The 18,745-nt window shown below is 34.4% G+C and overlaps 1 protein-coding gene across 1 annotated transcript in view; it reads right to left on the bottom strand.

Moving 5' to 3' along the window:
• KIAA1958 (KIAA1958 ortholog) overlaps nt 1-18,745 on the bottom strand; it is a 243,142-nt gene that overhangs the window by 11,504 nt on the left and 212,893 nt on the right. The window contains exon 5 of the mRNA XM_051961277.1: nt 3,365-3,537. Within this exon, the coding sequence (XP_051817237.1) occupies nt 3,365-3,537 (173 nt within the window). The remainder of the gene's footprint in view (nt 1-3,364; nt 3,538-18,745) is intronic.

Raw genomic sequence — 18,745 nt, 5'->3', positions numbered from 1 at the left:
AAACAGATTAATCAGCAGAAATGATGCACCACATCCTTCAAAGGGAAATGGATTGGACTTAATATTATTCATTGTTAGCTATTTAACCCACCAAATAAGCTTTTAAAAGTTCTCTGTTTTTATCTTTGATGAGAAATAACCCATTATTTTGACTGAGTCCTGAGAGGAAAGACAGTCAGCATTTACTAATTTTCCTGGCTCCCAGAATCCCTTCAGCTAAGTTCCAATTAAGGGAAACCCCATGAGTGTTGCTTTAAGAGATGACACATTAACCTCACCATGGCAACCCAAACTGATTTAGCATGATCCAGTAGTATTGTCTAGGTGTCAATCAAAGTTGCTATGGAAATTTTCATTTTGGCTAGACAGAAAACTACTTTGAGAGCCTAGAGGTGAGTTATGATCTAGTGTATAAATTTACTCATACAATGGCTAGAATAGGAACCATGTATTCAAATATTGTCTATTAGAACTATCCATTAGAAACCAATTGGTCATGGGTAAGTTCTCTTACTCACTTCAATTTTCCACTCTGTCAATGCCCAAAACACCTTTAGTCACCCTCACTGTTGTTTTCTGTCCTTGTTCCCCTGCTGAAGAGTAGGGGAAAGAATCAGGGAATGAAGCTGGCCTGATTCCACTATAAGTCAATGCTAACTGATTTCAACTTGGCCCTCCAGGCTGTTTGACAACTCTATTATTCATCGCTCATTCATTCTAAAGCATACTCTCATAACTACTGGAAAAAAGTTTCCTATATTGCTCAAATCCTAAATCCTCCTCTGCTCTATAGGGCAATGGACAGAGTACTGCAGTTAGTTAAGAAGATTTGAGTTCAAATCCTACCTCAGATATTTATGAGCTATGTGATCTTGGCCAAGTTACATGCCCTCATAGGCTTCAGTTTCTTACTTTGTAAAATGGGAGATTTGGATTCTCTGGCCTATAAGATCCTTTCCAACTCTAAATTTATAACCCCTTACTCTCTACTATGATGAGGGCTCATCTTCCACTTTAAAAGAAGAAACTTGGAACATTGAGGATTTTATTTTTCTCATCTTCACTTTAAGATCTATCTTCCTCTTCATTTATACTTTCATTTTATCTGTCTCAGAGGATAAAGATACACTCCAAAGAGAATCTTTTTACCTATATTCGTAACACCATTTTCATCCATGTTTCTCCTTTTTCAAGAGAAGACAATATGGTAAAATGGAGATAGCATCATAGAGTCAGGATCCTGGATCTGAATCCTGGGCTTGATATTTATTAGATGTATGACCTTAAGCAATTCTCTCTGAATTCTTTCAACGCCTATTTTACCTTCCGGTTCTATTACTTCTGGGCAATTCTCTTTGATGATTTCTTGTAAAATAGTATCTAGTCTCTTTTTTCATCATAATTTTCGGGTAGTCCAATGATCCTCAGGTTATCTCGCCTAGATCTATTTTCCAGGTCTGTTGTTTTTCCAAGTAAATATTTGACATTTTTTCCAATCTTTCATTTTTTTGGGTTTTGCTTGACTGATTCTTGATGTCTCAATGACTCAGTCATTTCTATTTTTTCAGTTCTGATTTTTAGTGAGTTATTTTCTTCATTAGCTTTTTTTTACTTCTTTTTGTATATGTCCAATTGAGTTGTTTTGCTCTATGGAATTTTTTTCCATTTCACTAATTTTTTTTTTTTTTAGTGAGTTATTTTCTTTTTCCAGTTCATAAATTCGGTTTCCCTGCACTTCTTGGGAGTTTTTTTACCTTTTCCAATTCACATTTCAGGAAGTTGTTTTCTTTTTCCATTTTATCAAATTTTTCTTTTAGTGAGTTATGTGCCTTTTCTGTACTCTCTTGCATAGCTTCTCTTTCCTTTCCCCATTTTTCTTCTAGCTCTCTTTTAAGGTTTTTAATAGTCTCTCTAGGAGAGTCTTTTGTATTGGGGACCAATAATTGTGTGGAGACTGTCAAGCAATTCTCTCTGGATCAAAATTTCCTCATCTGTAAAATGAAGGTGTTTGATTAATCAAGTTTCCTTCCAAAGAAGGATTCTGGGATTAACTTTTTTCCATCTTCCTGTGGGCTTGTTATCATCACCTCAAGCACAAATGCATATAACTGTGAAATAAAAATTCTTCTCTATCTTCTTTCCCCCTTGAGATTCTCTAGTTCTAGAAAGATATTTTCCTTAGCATCTTGGTTTGGAAACCTTAACATGATCTATATCTCCTTCCTCCTTTTACATGCCCTAAAACTAAGTTATCAAATGAATCAAAATCAAATGAATCAAATTCATTCTCACTTTGATATCACTCCCTCTTTTGTTGAATTCTTTATACTCCCAAAGCAACAACTTAGTCTTGGGTCCTTATTTTCTTATTCTTAGGTTGCTATACTAACTTACCAAAAGGTTCTTCTTGTTTCTAAGTGCTAGGTTCTCCAATCTATCCTGCACACTGTTATCAGAAGATTCTTCCTTACATCCCTTATATCATATCATACTATATTCTCAACCCTAAGTTCCCCAGCATCCTAAAAAAAACCCACAATACCTTTTGTATATAAATAAAAATAAAAATAAATATCATGATTTATAGAAACTATGTTCCTATGTTGTTGTTATTGTTTAGTTGTGTTCAACTCTTTGTGATCACATTTGGGTTTTTTATGTAAAGATAGTGGAGTGGTTTTCCATTTCCTTCTCTAGTTCATCTTATGGGTGAGAAAAGTGAGGTAAACAGGGTAAAGTGATTTGTCTAGGGTCACATAGCTACTAGTATAATTGAAGTCACAAAGTTGTTTACAAGCCCAGTGTTCTATCCACTGTAGAGTGTATTACCCATAACTGCCCATATTACTCAGGGTTTATGACTCTTCAAAATATAGTTCCAATCCACTGTTCTAGCCTTATATCCCAGTTCTACACACACAAATTTCTTTCTTTGTTTCAAAGTATTATCTCTGTCCTCAAATATGACATGTTCTTTTTCATTTCCATGGCTTTGCTTACAACCTTCCTTCTGCCTTGAATGCCACCCCACTGTCTCTATCTATTGAAATCCTACCTACTCTTTGAAGTCCAAATCATCTCACATCCTCCATGAGGCCTTTCCTGAATGGCTCAGTCAAAACTGATCTCACTTTTTCTGAATTTATGTAGAATAATCTATACCATTAACATCACATTAACCATGTAATATCTTTCATGGTAGTTATTATGCATATGTTTATCTCCTTATAAGATTATAAATTCTTAGAGAGCCATAACCATAACTATAGCATGAATCCCTTAAAGTGCCCAGTGAAGTGTTTTGTACATAAAAACTACTCAATAATCATTTGTCAAATGAACATTGAATCGTCAAGCTCCTTACCTTAGTTATATCCATGTAGTCCTTAAGTCCTTTAGTCATACACCAGTATCTCCATACATTAAGTGCATAGAGTGTAGCTTTTGTTGTGTTTGGACTCACAGCACTGATACAGAAGTCCTTCAACTCATCATTAAAATTAAATACAGGAAATTTGTTGAGCTTAGTAGAATATGCTATAAAAAACAACAAAAAGGAATTAAAAATAATTTATCATTCTCTTTCATAGAAAATAATGTCTTAGAATCACTTAACATGAATCTTGAAATGCAAAGTCACTCAAAAACATGAAAATCCTATTAAACAAATACTAATTGGAAAAATAAAATATGAGATCCTTTGATCCTCTGAGGTCATCTTGAGGTTGTCTCAGTGATGAAGCCATTTTGCAATATACTTAAACTAATGAAATGAGCTTTCATATTCCTTTACTTAGAAAAAAGAAAATATAGCTATTAAAGAAATGAAATTACAAGTATCACCCTTTATTCTGAGAACTGGCACAAGTAATTATAGATATTGATTAACATACAATATATATGTGACTTTAACTAGGTTGTTAAAATGTTGCATTTTTTTAGTTGTCTTCAGTAGTAAAAGAAACAGCATTTGTTATCTCTCTACTTTGTTTAATTCACCCTGCTAGGATCTGGGAATAATAAATATAAATATATATATACACATACATATAGACATGTATATACACACACATACATATATGTAAATATACAAATTTATAAACATACTATTTTTGTATAATATTTATATAATATAAAATTATAAGCACATATGAATATATTAATATATTTTACATATAAACGTACAACATATGAAATCTATCCATGTAAAAGTTTATACATAAATGTATTAGAAGGTTGGGAATAGCTTGATATAGGAGATTGAGGCTGAACTGATCTTTGAAGGTTTTACAAGATGGTGGTGAGGAAGCAGTGCAGTGCAGACACTGGGGAGGGCTGAATTAATATTGTGGTAGAGGATGGAATTCAGTCTGGGAAAATTACAAGTTAGCCAGTATAGCCAGAAGGCTAAGCTATGAAGGGAACTGATATGAAATGTCTGAATGCAAAATCTGGAACTAGATTGTGAAATGCTTTAATTGCAAAATTTATATTTTGTCTTAAACCTTCTAATATTAATATTAGACATTTATGTACACATGTAATATATAAAATCTAGGAATTGCCCTCTAAGAGCTTATAGTCTACTTGTAGAAACAACATAAACCAAAAAAGCACATAATATGTACAGAGTAAATAAAATGTTATTTTGGTTGTGGAAAGACATTAAAGTCTCAGAGAATCAGAAAATGACTGAGGAACCTTAAAGGGAATTGGAGATTACAACTTTGTTTGATGACTCTTTGACTTTAAGTATTGAGCAGGAAGGGAGACATGCTTATCAAAGGTGTTCACCACTGCCATAAAAAAGCTCCAGCAAAAGGTCTAAGTTAAAAGGGAATTCCTTACAAATACTGAGATTCTCTAGAGCAGGGCTTCTTAATCTTTTTCCACTCATGACTTCTATTCTCCAAAGAAATTTTTATGTGACCCCAGTTATGTAGGTAAATAAAACAGGTATACAAATCAAACATTTACTGATAATAATCATACTATCATGAACCTCACACTCAGTTATGAGATCCCATATGGGGTCATAAACCATAGTTTAGGAAACTGGGATCTAGATGTTTGTTAATACCACTGTGCTGATTATATCAAGAATATTGCAAAGACCCCCAAATGAGATTCATAACTTCTCAAGGAGACTTGGTTTAACTATTGAAGAAAACCAAGAATATTCTCCACACATGAAATAGAAATGGATGGACAACCTTTAAATTTGTTGATTATTATCCATATTTTTGATACTGTAAAATGGACAATAAGATGGACTCTTATTGAACAGATGGAGAATGGGTTGAATTTCCTTTGGGAAACTGCAAAGTTCTTTCAGTGATCTCTTTCTCTTAAGGAGGGTAAAGCTCCATCTTTTAAACATCAATGTTTGCCCACTGATGTATGGCTATGAATCATGAAATATTAAAGTCACTGAATAATAAAATAAGAAATAAAATAGGATGAAACATAAACTTCTGTTTAGCAATTAAAACATTTCACAATCTAGTTCCAGACTAAACATTCAAATATTTCACATCAATTCCTTTCACAACTTGTTATTTTCCCAAATTTGCATTCCATCCCCTGCTACTAGTGTACTGCACTGCTTCCTCCTTTATGGCAGCAAACACCTTTGATAAACATGTCTCCCTTCATGCTCAATACTGTAAGTCAAAGGGGAAAGCCTTCAAAGATCAGTTCAGCTTCTATCAGCTACATCAAACAATCCATCCTAAGTTTTAGAGCTTTCTCATATCCTTCCTAGACTAAATCCATTGCACAATTGTCCTTCCCTTTGTTCTGAAGCATACATTATCTCCACGTAGGCACTCATTTTGCCATTGGATTGTCTCATTAATGTCTTGTCAATAAGCTTACAAACTTGATAATGGTAGTCATGGTAATAGAGACTTCTTTTGCATTACCTATAGTATTTGGCAGTAGTAGACTTCAATGGTTTGAGACAGCTAAAGTTTAAAGGAAAAAACCAAACAAACCAGATTCAGAGTCAAAGAACTGGGGTTTAGTCCTGGAGCTTCCAATTCCTATATGTGTGACCCTGTGATCTCTATAAGTCTCAGTTTTGCTTATTTAAAAAATGGGCATAATAATATCTATATTACTCAGAAGGGATGTTAGAAGATTCAAAAGAGATTGCATGACAAGCTCTATATACTTATCAGGTATAATTAATCAATCTTTTTTAGCATAAAAAGAATGAACCAAGTCTGGGGATAGCTCTGATATTGTCTGAAGAATCTGAATCATTTAAGTATAGGGTTTTTTTTTTTTCCTACTAAATTACTAAGATAACTGCCTTACTTTTCCACATGAGATTGAACATTGTTTGTAAGACTAAATCAATATTAAAATATGATTGTTGAAAAAGGGAACACAGACCACCTTGCAAAGTGTGAATTGCTAGATAAAGAGAGAGAAAACACCACCTGTGTTTATTAAAAATATCCTGGCATTAAAAAAAATTATGGGCATGTCACCTTGCAGGAGTAAGGACAAATTGACATCTTTGAGGTGAAGTGAGCAGTTGCTTCATCTGTAAATGGGGCATAATAATCCTTTTATTACCTATACTTCCTCTCCTCCTTCCCCCTTTCCCAGGGCTTGGAAAGTGCTCCATAAATTCCCAAGTTCTTATTAAAATAAGGAATAACCTCTACACTTTTCAAGAACTAGGATTATTCAGCTCAATTCTTGCCTTAGCTGGAATCCTGGACTGATATTATTTTAATTTCTTCATTTTGTTCCTGAAAGATGATGAACTTTGAAAACAAAAACACGTCTTAATACAGAAAAAAATAAGGAGATGATTTATTTATATGATAGGAAAGAGAATCCTCTTAAGGCAGATTATGATTAAGCATATGGTTATTATATTGTACAGGATTGTGACTCCCCCCCCCCATGACCTCCATTAATATAATCAATCAGTTAAAAAGTATTTATTAGTGCCTGCTAGGTGCTAGACATTGAAGATGCAACTACAAAAGATGAAAAGATTCCAACTCCCAGGGAGGTCACATATGGTAGAATGTTGATGTGACAAGGTATCTGTGGTTCTTTTACAAAATATGAACAATTGAGTGAGAAGGATGACATGTTTTGTTAAGCAATAAATTGACCACATCCCTGGGAACTTTATATCAGCAAGCCTTGGCATTTAATTCTGTAATTAGAACAAATCATTAGCAACCAGCAGGTAGGGAAGAATCCAGGGCTTCACTTTGGAACGTGTGTGTGTGTGTGTGTGTGTGTGTGTGTGTGTGTGTGTGTGTTTTATTTTGTGTCCTGGGTTTCTTTTTTTTTAATTAAAGTTTTTTAGTCTTTAAAACATACACATGGATAATTTTTCAACATTAACCCTTGCAAAACCTCGTGTTCCAATTTTCTCCCTCTTCCCCCTCACCCCCTCTCCTAGATGGCAAATAATATATATTAAACATGGTAAAAAATATATGTTAAATCCAATATATGCAAACATATTTATACACTTATCTTGCTGCACAAGAAAAATCAAATCAAAAAGGAAACAAATGACAAAGAAAATAAAATGCAAGCAAACCACAACAAAAAGAGTGAAAATGCTATGTTGTGATCCTCACTCAGTTCTCACAGTCCTCTCTCTGGATGCAGATGGCTTTCTTCGTCATAAAATCATTGGAACTGGCTTGGATCATCTCATTGTTGAAAAGAGCCATGTCCATCAGAATTGATCATCATATGATCTTATTATTGCTGTGTACAATGATCTCCTGGTTCTGTTCATTTCAGTTAGAATCAGTTACTGTTAAGTCTCTTCAGGCCTTTTAAAAATCATTCTGCTGATTGTTTTTTATAGAACAATAATATTCCATAGCATTCATATACCATAACTTATTGAGCCATTCTCCAGCTGATGGGCATTCACTCCATTTTCTTGCCACTACAAAAAAGGCTGCCACCAACATTTTTGCACATGTGGATCCCTTTCCCTCCTTTATGATCTCTTTGGGATATAAGCTCAGTAGAGATATTGCTGGATCAAAGCAGGGCTTCACTTCTTGAAGAATATTGGGTGGGAGATTTTCTTACCTTTTTCCCTCTCTTTTTGCCATGACATCTAATAGAGAAAGGACTCTACCAGATAGACACCTCCATCTAGGAATTCAGAGAATCTGAGTCATAGTTAAAGAAGGAGAGAGACACTCTTCAGATAAACACAAATGCAAAGAGATAATCATTTGGGTCAGATAGGTGGCAGAGAATATAAAGAGCACTGGGCCAGGAGTCAGGAAGACTCATCTTCTGATCTCAGACACTAGCTGTACAGTTCTAGGCAAGTCACTTTACCCTGTTTGCTTCAGTTTCCTCATCTATAAAATGAGCTGGAGAAGGAAATGGCAAATCACTCCAGTATCTTAAAGAAAATCCCAAATGGGGTTTAAAGACTCAGACATGACTGAAATGACTGAGCAACAACAATCACTTGAGGCTGGAAGCAGAACATATTCTGGGGTTCAGAGACTCGCTATTTGCCTCTTGGTATTGGGTGTCTCACAGCTAATCTGCTGATCCATTGACTTGCAACAAGGACAAAGTAGCCAACACTGCTGTAGGTTCCTCCCAGTAGATTCCTGGCATGGGGCCCCACATCACCCTGGGTTTCTGTGCTGCATCTGTGCTTGGCTGCCACTCCCATGCCCGATTGAAACAGACCTTTTCTAAAATTCTTCCAAAATATCTTCTGCTGGAAATTTGTTACAATCCAAATATTTGTCCATTCTATTACTCCAAAACCAGAGGCTTGATTTGGTGTTGATCTCAGATCTAGATGTGTCTCCTCTCTGACATCTTGACTGTGCCCTAATCCCCAAGAGTACTTAAGAAAGAAAGCTAGCTTTGGCCATTGAACATTGCACTGACATAGAGAAAAATGCCCAGAGAGTCTAATGGGGCAAGTCTCTTTAGAATTGCCATTTCCTGAGAACATCAAGTTCACCCTAGCAGTAGAGCAACATAGAGACCACTTCCAACAGAGAGCAGTATGAAGACATTATGAGAAGTGGGAAAGGCCTTGGAGCCCTATAATATGATAGATATGAGTTATCTTGACCACATGTTTTCTCTACTGGTGTGCCTTAGTAGGCACTCTATGTATATGGCCATTCTTCTCACTGATGCCATGTATTGGTGGAAAAGTACATCCTAGGTTTGGGATAGCAGGATGTATTTTGTAGTGATTGTTCTGACTATGCCATCTTAGTAAATGCCTTTATTTTGAGCTAATTATATCTACTGACTGTTAATGAAAGCACACCAATGGGGGTTTGTAAGCTATAATAATAGGAGAGTGGGTACCTACAGTAACCCAGACAAATTGCTCCAATTTGACTTGAAATGAATTCTAAGTAAATTGTATCTAGGCAGCTAAGTGGTGCAGTAGATGAAGCTGTCCCAAGTCTTAATGGCGTCACTTTTATTCCAGTATCTTACTTGATTGAGTTCTGCCTGATTTGGAAAGGATATCCTCTGCATTTAAGCCTATTCTTCATCTATTCATATTCTAATCTCCCAAAACAGTAGAAATAATGCCTGATCTCATGGATCCTTTGTACAAAAAGTTTTAGTGGGCTACATTGCTTCTAGGATAAAATGAAAACTCCTGCTTGGTTTTAAGGGCCAACATAATCGGGACTCCCACTTATCTTTGCAGATTTGTCTTGCATTATGTCCCCTCAAATGCTCTCAATTCTAGCCAAACTGGCTGACTCATTCCTCATTCTGACATTCTATCTGTCACCTTCATGTTTTTTGTATGTGCTTTCCCATGTGCCTGGAATATTCCCCTCTTCCCATCTGTGTTTTTGAGACTGAGCTAAAGAGTTCCCTCCTATAATAGGCATTTCCTGATTTCTCCCTACTCTCTGAAATGACCTTGTATTTACTTATGTGTTCCATGATGTTCTCCTCCAGTAGAAGTTTGTTCTTGAAGGCTGTTTTGCATTTTTTAAAAGAGTTCTTACATGCTTGACACAGAGAAGATGATTGATAACTACTTGCTAAACAAAATTGAAGAGAATTCAAAGTTTAAAAAACACTGTGCTCTCATTTGACCTCATAAGAACTCTGTGAGGTAAGTATTATGGACATTCCTATATTATGGAATAACTAACTCCAAGAAAAGGCAAGAAGCCACAGAAAGAAGGAATGACTCTCTTAAGTAAAGTTCTTAGGATTGAACCTGGACTGTGACAGCAGAGTCTTGAGGGAATCTAGGCTGCAGACCACATAAGGGAACAACAAGATGATCTGACATACATAAGAATATTGACTAGAAAGAATTTTTAAAAAATAGCATCTTTATAAAAGGTTCATGACACATAGTATTATGAGATTTGCCACCTGGATCATAGGGTCATAATTTTTGAGTCTAGAAGGGATCCTAGAAGTTATTAAATCCAACCTCTTCATTTTATAAATGAGGAAACTGAATAGGGAAGTAGCCTGTAAATGTCTGAAGTAGGATTGGAACTCAAGCTTTCCTGATATCAGGTCCATTGCCCTAGCCATTACTCCATCAAGTTGCTCTAAGATTTGCTCTGGGATGAAATAAAAACAAAGAGGGAATTAATAATAAATATCTGATTTTCCTCTTTTACCTTTTTGCCTCAAGCCCATAGAAATACAAATTCATTCATTCAATCATTCAATATTTTAGCTCCCTCTGTTTTCCTTATACTATATTGCTAAGGCATGAAGGGAAATGAATTAGTGCGGAACATGCTCTGTGCTAATAAAAATTTAACAACCAGCTCTCTGGGGGGAAAGTTACTCAAAACACATTTTTAAGTTTAATTTACATTAACATTATCTCCATCACTTTCTTATGTCTAACAAATCAGCAAACAATAAAAATAAACCCTGATTTGTAGGGTTTGCCAGTTTTGGAGGTGTAAATGCTCTCACTGAGAATTTAACAAGCATGGGTTGCTGTAGCATACCCTTTGTTTAAGGCTTTAAAAGTCCTGAAGGACCAACAATCTGAGCTCATACAGAAAATACCACATTAGGCCCTTTCCACTGAGAAATCCAGTCAACATATAGAGGGGTATCATGTTGGTCTGTAGTACAGCTTACTTGGCAGTATAGTTTTTGTTGAAGCATCTCAAAGCACATAAATTACATCACATCCCATGAAGGGCATGATAAGCATTTGCTTATCAATTTTGGAAGATTTTCAGGATGCCAGCATTTAAGAAGCACGAAAAAGCAGATCCTAAAGTCAAGCACATTCTCCTTAATAGCCCATCTTAAGAATAAGGGGAAACGAGAGAAACTTAACAAGAATCTATTTCAACTTCTTGGGATTCTCCACACCATCTTTTCTGTTAGCTCCTAAAGGCAGAGAGGCACAATGGAAAGGCAAATATTCCAAATGTATCTGCCTATAATTCCAACAGCAGGTCTAATTATAACTTGACCTATTTGGCATTATTTCCCTTTATACAGTTCTGTTTTCACTAACTTACTTAAATAATGAGATTTTATTGATCTAGAACAGGAGTGCTTAACCTAAAGTCTGTATATAGATTTCATGGGATTCAATAACTTGAATGGGAAAAAAATTGCCTCTTCGTTTTCACTAACTTCTAACAGAAAACTATCATTTTCTTCAATTATTTAAAAACATCATTCTAAGAGGAGAATTATAGATGTCATATGACTGCTAAAGGGGTTACTGACTTACAAAAAGGAGAAGGGAATAATGAATAGAGTGATGGACTTGGATTAGTTAAGGAAAATCTTATTGCAAATCCTGCCTGTGATGCTTATTTGCTGGGCAATCATTTGACCTCTATGCATCTTAAGCATCTCCCTAGGACTTAACTGGGGTGGGTTCTGTTTTATATTCCCAGATCAGGAATTCCCTATATTGATGAAATAATTCATATTGGTATATCTATCTCAAAAATTTCATTTCAAAGAGCAAGAAGAGGGGAGAAGAGGAGGAAATAAACATTTATAGAGTGCATAAGCACCTTTCTGAGTACTTTCACAAATATTTCATTTGAGAAGGCCAGTGCTGACCAGAACTGAGCCAGTAATATTGACAATGATTTGAAGCTGATTAATTGACAACTAGCAAGAGAAGAATATCTGTGAATGATGGGAAATAACAACTGTTTTAAGCTATAGTAAGGAGGTCACACAATTCTGGGAGGCCTCCTAATCACCCTGCTGAGTAAATAGAGTGGATTCAGTTTGGGAAATTTTACTGCTGTTCCTGTGATACTACTGATCATATAAAAAACAAATGTGGGTTCCTTAACCCCTCTCCCAAATAAAGTATTCTGGCATTCAAGTTCCTAGTGTCTTGTTCACATTAGGTACTTAATACATTTCTTTTTAGTTCCTGTTAATAATTTTTCTTTCACTAATTTAATTAATGTAGGAAAGACATATGTTTGTAATAATAGTAGTTAATAATAGCTAACATTTGTATAATGCTTATTAAATGCCAGGCACTGTGCTAACTGGGTAAGTATTTTATTTGATCCTCACAACAACTTTGAGAGGGAAGTGTTATTATTATTCCTATTTTACAGATGGGGAAACTGAAGCAAGCTGAGTTTTTTTTTTTTTTAAGAGGTTTTCTGTTAGCTTATGAAGGCAGAGAAGAAGAATGGAGAGGTAAATAGTATAAATGTACTTGCCTATAATTAGATAGCAAGTCTAATTATATAAACAACATATTTATAATAGTGTTTTATTTTTTCAATACATGCGAAGATAGTTTTCAGCATTCATCTTCTTGTGCTCCAAATTTTTCTTCTTCTCTCTCACCTTTCCTCTTTCCCTAGAGAGCAAGTAATCCATCATAGGATTAATCATGCGCAATTCTTCTAAACATATATCTATATTTGTCATATCAGTGGGTCTAATAGGCTGACCTATTTGGCATTTTCTCCCTTTATAATTTATGTTTGTCCACGGTCATACTGCTAGAGTCTTAGGACCCAATTGAATTTGGTATTTCCTGAATCCAGTCCCAGAACTCTATCCATTGCACTACTTAGATGACTATCTTTCTGGGGACAAGGAGGAGGAAGATAAAAGATTAATAGGAAACAGAAGAATCTCAATAAAGGTTAAAAAAAAAAAACATTTGCCATACCATGATCAGTCTTGACATAGATGCCTCAAAGTTGTTAAATACTCTCCAGTACCTAATGGTTATGGAGGGGACATTAAATACTCTTCCTAAGCTACTGAAGCACCATTCTAAGGCCAAAGGTCTTCCACTATAGAGCTTCAATTGATCATGACTTTTTAGATTAATTTCTCTTTGGGGAGGAGTTGAGTGACTAAGGGAACAAATAAGAGAAAGTCTAAATAATCTAGTTAATTTATTAACCTGTGCATCTTAAAAATAAAGCTTCTTAACACCCTAAATAACTACTGACTAATATTTTCCCCCTGTATAATACTGCATGTCATTATAGCAATAGTTGGCCAATGAACACTGCATGCAGAGTTCCTGCAGAGTAGGAACACATCATTTCAGATTCCAGTTACATCCCCTGTAAAACGAGGAGGGGGGGCACGCTTTTTGAACTAAGTCTTCTCTTAGGTCCTTCCTAGCTCTGAAAACGACAACCCCTTCTCCCCATCTCCCCAGCAAAGAAGTTCATGTTCTATGGCTAGAATTGTTTCTTCAGGTTTTTGTAAGGTATGAGTTAAAGGCAAAGGCAATGATATTTAAATCATTTAGCAATTAACTATCTAATCAAAGACCTAATTCATTTTGGAGAGTGATTTACTATTCTTTGAAATATTGGGTCATGTCCTACTAAGTAATGACATTGAATCACTCCTACAGAATGAAAAATAATGATATTTGTAAAATGAAAAAATAAACAATAATGAATAAAAATATGATGACAGTGTGATGGCTCAGTTATGTAGGTGAATGATATTTAAAGATAACAAGATTGATCAATAAAGATCAATATACTACATCTTTTAACTTTCTGACATTTACTCAATTCTTTCAAATCTATTATCTAACTGGAAATGATCAGAGATTAGAATTGACCAGGAATTCAATATGAGAGCATATTTGTCCTTGTAATTATATACTGGGAGTTTTCATTTCCACAATAAACTAGTTTTAGGAATTCATCACAAAAAGGCTCTTTGGCTAAAATTAGGTCATATCAGTGTAGTTATTGTGATTTTAACTTTCTATATGCCTTTATTTAGCTATACTCCAATTGCTTCATAACCTATTCATGGGGCAACTTTGAAAGTGGAGTTCCATCTTGGAAATGGAATCAGTAAAAGTCTGAAATTTGACCTAGAAAAATTGAGGCAGTAGGATAGAAAGACGTTATGAAATTATCCAGCACCCATTCCCTGCGTGTACTTTAGTGCAAATCCTCACCCCCAAACATTTTAACAGCAAACATTAAAGGTATATAATTTGAACCTTTTTGACAAGCTTTCATTCTGGTAATGGATTAAGCCATAATTAGGAAGTGAAACTTTCCTTTATTGCCAATGAAAATGTACAAAAACAGTTTTTACTAATTTATGAATAGGAAAGATGGTCTTTTGAGTTACAAGATGAGCAGCCCTTTGGGTACATTCCAATAACAATATCCTAATCTAAAGAATATAAAGAAAATATAACAATTTCAATGCCAACTAAAGTATTAAGTCAATGAGTATGTTGTCAGGCTATTGCTTGATACGGCTCATTAACTGCACCCAAATCACATATACTAAAACAAAAAAATAGTAGCCATCTTTCTAACCAAAGAAATGAGTTTAAAAGTATTTTTTTTTACCAAATAATTCTCATGACATGCTTTTGACAATTTAACCCATTCATAGTAAGATGTTATTACTTTTGCATATTTTAATATGATAATCATACCACCAGGTAGAACAATTAAAAGAATATCAAACCTGGAGTTAGGAAGATTAATTAATATCCTGCCTCAGACTAGATGAGCAAGTCATTTGACCTCTGCCTGTCTCCATTTCTTCATCTGTAAAATGGGGATAATAATATCACTTGTTTTCCAAGTTTGTTGTGAGAATAAAATAAGATCCTATTTGTGAAGCACTCTGCAAACCTTAAAGTGCTATGTGTTAATGCTAGCTATTATACATACACACATACATGCATGTTTATATATACTATCCATTAACACATATTAATTATCTATATAAATATATTTAATATAGTGATATTTACATAGAAATATATTTTTATCTGCATCAGTGGAGGGAGTGCCCACATCACCAAGATGAGAATATAGAGAATATATACACACATTTATGTTTATACATACACAAACACACATGTATGAAAGCTGAGATGAATGCATGTGTAGATATGCTATACTTAGATTCATGATGGATTACTCATTTCAGTGATGTAAGCATTCTCTCCATTGGTGCTGATTTTTAAAAATCTATCTAGCTCTCTCTAGATATCATTACATTACATTTATTTTCATATAGCTATTCTCTCTATATATTAATACATATGTATATTTGTTGTATATGAGTAATCTGAAATGAGAATATATATATACTTAGATTAATTGATGAATCACTCATATCAGTGATGTGGATACTGGTGCAAATTTTAAAAATATGTAAATATAGATATCATTAGATTAAATATATTTTATATAACTAATAATTATACTTATATTAATAGCTATTATATGACATATGAAGAACCTGTGATGAGGTAAATATATGTATATGTACATATACATAAACATACACTTATATTTCTTTGTATGTATATTTACATCCCTATATATAATAATTAAATTCATTGATGGTATTACTTATCTCAGTGAAGTGGGCACCTCCTCCACCAGAGCAGATAACCGCCCAATTTAGAATGCCCACACAACTGAGATATCATAATCCCTCCAATATTTTAAAAGCACAAGATACTATCTTCATCAGTTGGTTTTGAAAATTATTTTATAAATAGAAAATGTGGAAGAAAATAGGTATGTATATGGAAATATAGACTTCTAGAAATGTTGGCAGAAAAAAGTATTTTTCTTAATTTCTCTTAAAAACAAATGTCAATTTTATCATCATTTTTGAAATTTAGACTTTGGTCTAAAAATGCTAGTCAGCAAAACAAATGCTTTTAAAATATCTTCTTCATCTGTTTGTTAAGGCACTAACTTTTGTTCAGATATATTTTTCTACCTTGAGACACTCCCTTCATCTCTCTATCCACCACAGAGCTATCAAAGCCCCTTTGTCTTTGAGGTCAAGCTCAATGCTTATGAAGATTAATAAAAAAAGAAGAGCCTTGTCATTTCCCTGTAGTCTAGTGAAAAGAGCATTTTGAGTTTTGAGTTTTGAGTTAGAGGCCTTGGGTTCAAATCAGCCCTCTGATGATTAGTAAGCACAGGATTTTGGGTTAGCCTAGGCCTGAGTTAGAATTAAGAGAAAGCTAAGTATTTCAATGGAATGAGAACAGGGTCTAGAATTAGAAGGACCAGAGTTCAAATACAGCCTCAGACAATTGTCAGTTGTATGATTCCAGGCAATGTACTTAACCTCTATTTGCCTTAATCCACCTGAGAAGGAAATGACAAATCATTTCGGTGTTTTTGTCAAGTAAATCCCACATAGGATCAAATATAGTCAGATAAGTGAAAAATTGAACAGCAAGGCCTGAATTATTTGTAATAAGAAAGGTTGGAGTAAGAGGATTCTGAAGTCATAAATCTATGAGCCGATTCCTCTTAAAATACTCCTTTTTCTGCCTCGCATGTAAAGTCCTTTATAATTTGGTTCCCATCTATATTTTCAGGCTAATGATACATTACTATCCTTTCCATAGACTACAATGCAGTCAAATTGGTTTCCTCATTGTTCCTCAAACATGTTCCACTTCCCATCTCTATGCCTTTTGCCCAGGCTGTCCCTCATATTTGGAATGGCATCTTTCTTCACCTCTGCCTTTTAGAATTCTTTGTTGACTTTAAAGTTTAGTTCAAATGCTTCCTTCTTCTTACAGATGATCTTTTCTGTTCACCCCAGATGCTAGGGTTTACCCAACCTTGCCACACCAAAATAACCTTGTATGTATTTTGTGTATATGTATATATGAATGTGATATCTCTTTTGACATAGGGATTTTATTTGAATCCTTAAAATCTAACATTGTAGGTGCTCGATAAATCCTTGATTGCTGATTGACTAAGGAAATACTTTCCAGTTTGGATGTTGCTTTAATAATAATCTATATTTACAAATGTGTTTCTCATAAAACTTCAATTAAGAACTGAAAGTATTATTAGTGCTAGATTATAGATAAGCATATTGATTCAAAGGTATGACTTTGGGCAAATCATTTAACTACTCTGAACCTATATTTAGCCTCAGATACTATCCTTCTGAATTCTGCCTCAGTTTCCTAAAACTTTAAAAAGGGGTTAATAATAGCATCTACCTCCCAGGGTCACTATGAAAATCAAATGAGATAATATCTTTAAAATGCCTAGCACATAATAGATGCTTTATAAATAGGTGCTTTATAAATGTTTATTGTCTTCCCTTTCCTTTCCTAAAATACATAAAGTGTCATTGAAATAAGACAACAGAAAATAAATATGTATTAAATATTTACTATGTGTTCCAGGTACTGTGCTAAGTGCTTTACAAAAATGTCTCATTTGATCCTCAATCTGGGGAGTAGATACTCTTATCTCCATTTTACAGTTAAGGAGGCAGACAGGGTAGAGTGAATTGCTCAGGGGTCCATTGCCAGTTAGTACCTGAGGCTAGATTTGAATTCAGGTCTTCCTGTCACCAGGTCCTATATTCTGTTGTGCCACATAATTACCTTCCCAATCATGAGAGAAAGCAAAACTGGCCTCCAATAGGTTATATAGACACTCTGTTTCATATTTTTAGGATGATGTGAATGAGAATTATATAGGATAAGTGGCTATGTATGGGATGTAATTTCTGTAGTTGTAGAGAAGTCCTAAATTGATGTGAAGACTGAGCCATGAGTACTTGAGCTAGCAAATCAAATATTTGGTATATTTTAAATATAAAACAATTTGAATGTCTAGGGCGATATGTTTTGATAGCTCTTGAGCAATATGAAGCATTTAATTTTATTACTATCATCTGCTTTAATAAGCAGTATGGAATTGTGGAAAGAGTGCTAGGGTTTGAAGTCAAGAAGATCTGGTTGAAATTCAAATATTGCTTCTGTCGCAGACCAACTGTGTGATCAGGCAAGCTAGCCAAAATCCTTGAGTCTTAAGGCCTTAGAACTTCACTTGCATTGTCAGAGAGGGTTCTCTAAGAATGGGAGTTATTGCACTATCTGAAGTTGCCCCCTGGTCCTTTGGTCTCTATAACACGTGAAATTAATTTACATAATATCATTTTTGTTAGATTGATAGAATAATTAGGGATAAAATTATCATGAAAATGAATACAAGCACATTATGGTTTTTGTACTTAGAAAAATATTAATTAAAGACTAGAAATTATAGCTTTTTAAACTAATAAAGTGCATTATTTTATTTCTGCCTCTTTTCCCCAAGAACTTCGCACAGTTCCTAGTACAAAATAAGTAGTTAATAAATGTTTGTTGATTACCAGAAAGTAATAGTTTCTTTAATTGTAAGGACTTCTTTGACAATAGACTGTCATTTTTCAACCTCCAGTCTTGATTGCC

Source organism: Antechinus flavipes, chromosome 1 (assembly GCF_016432865.1).
Source record: "Antechinus flavipes isolate AdamAnt ecotype Samford, QLD, Australia chromosome 1, AdamAnt_v2, whole genome shotgun sequence".
Taxonomy (NCBI): Eukaryota; Metazoa; Chordata; class Mammalia; order Dasyuromorphia; family Dasyuridae; genus Antechinus; species Antechinus flavipes.
This window is presented reverse-complemented; position numbering and strand designations above follow the sequence as displayed.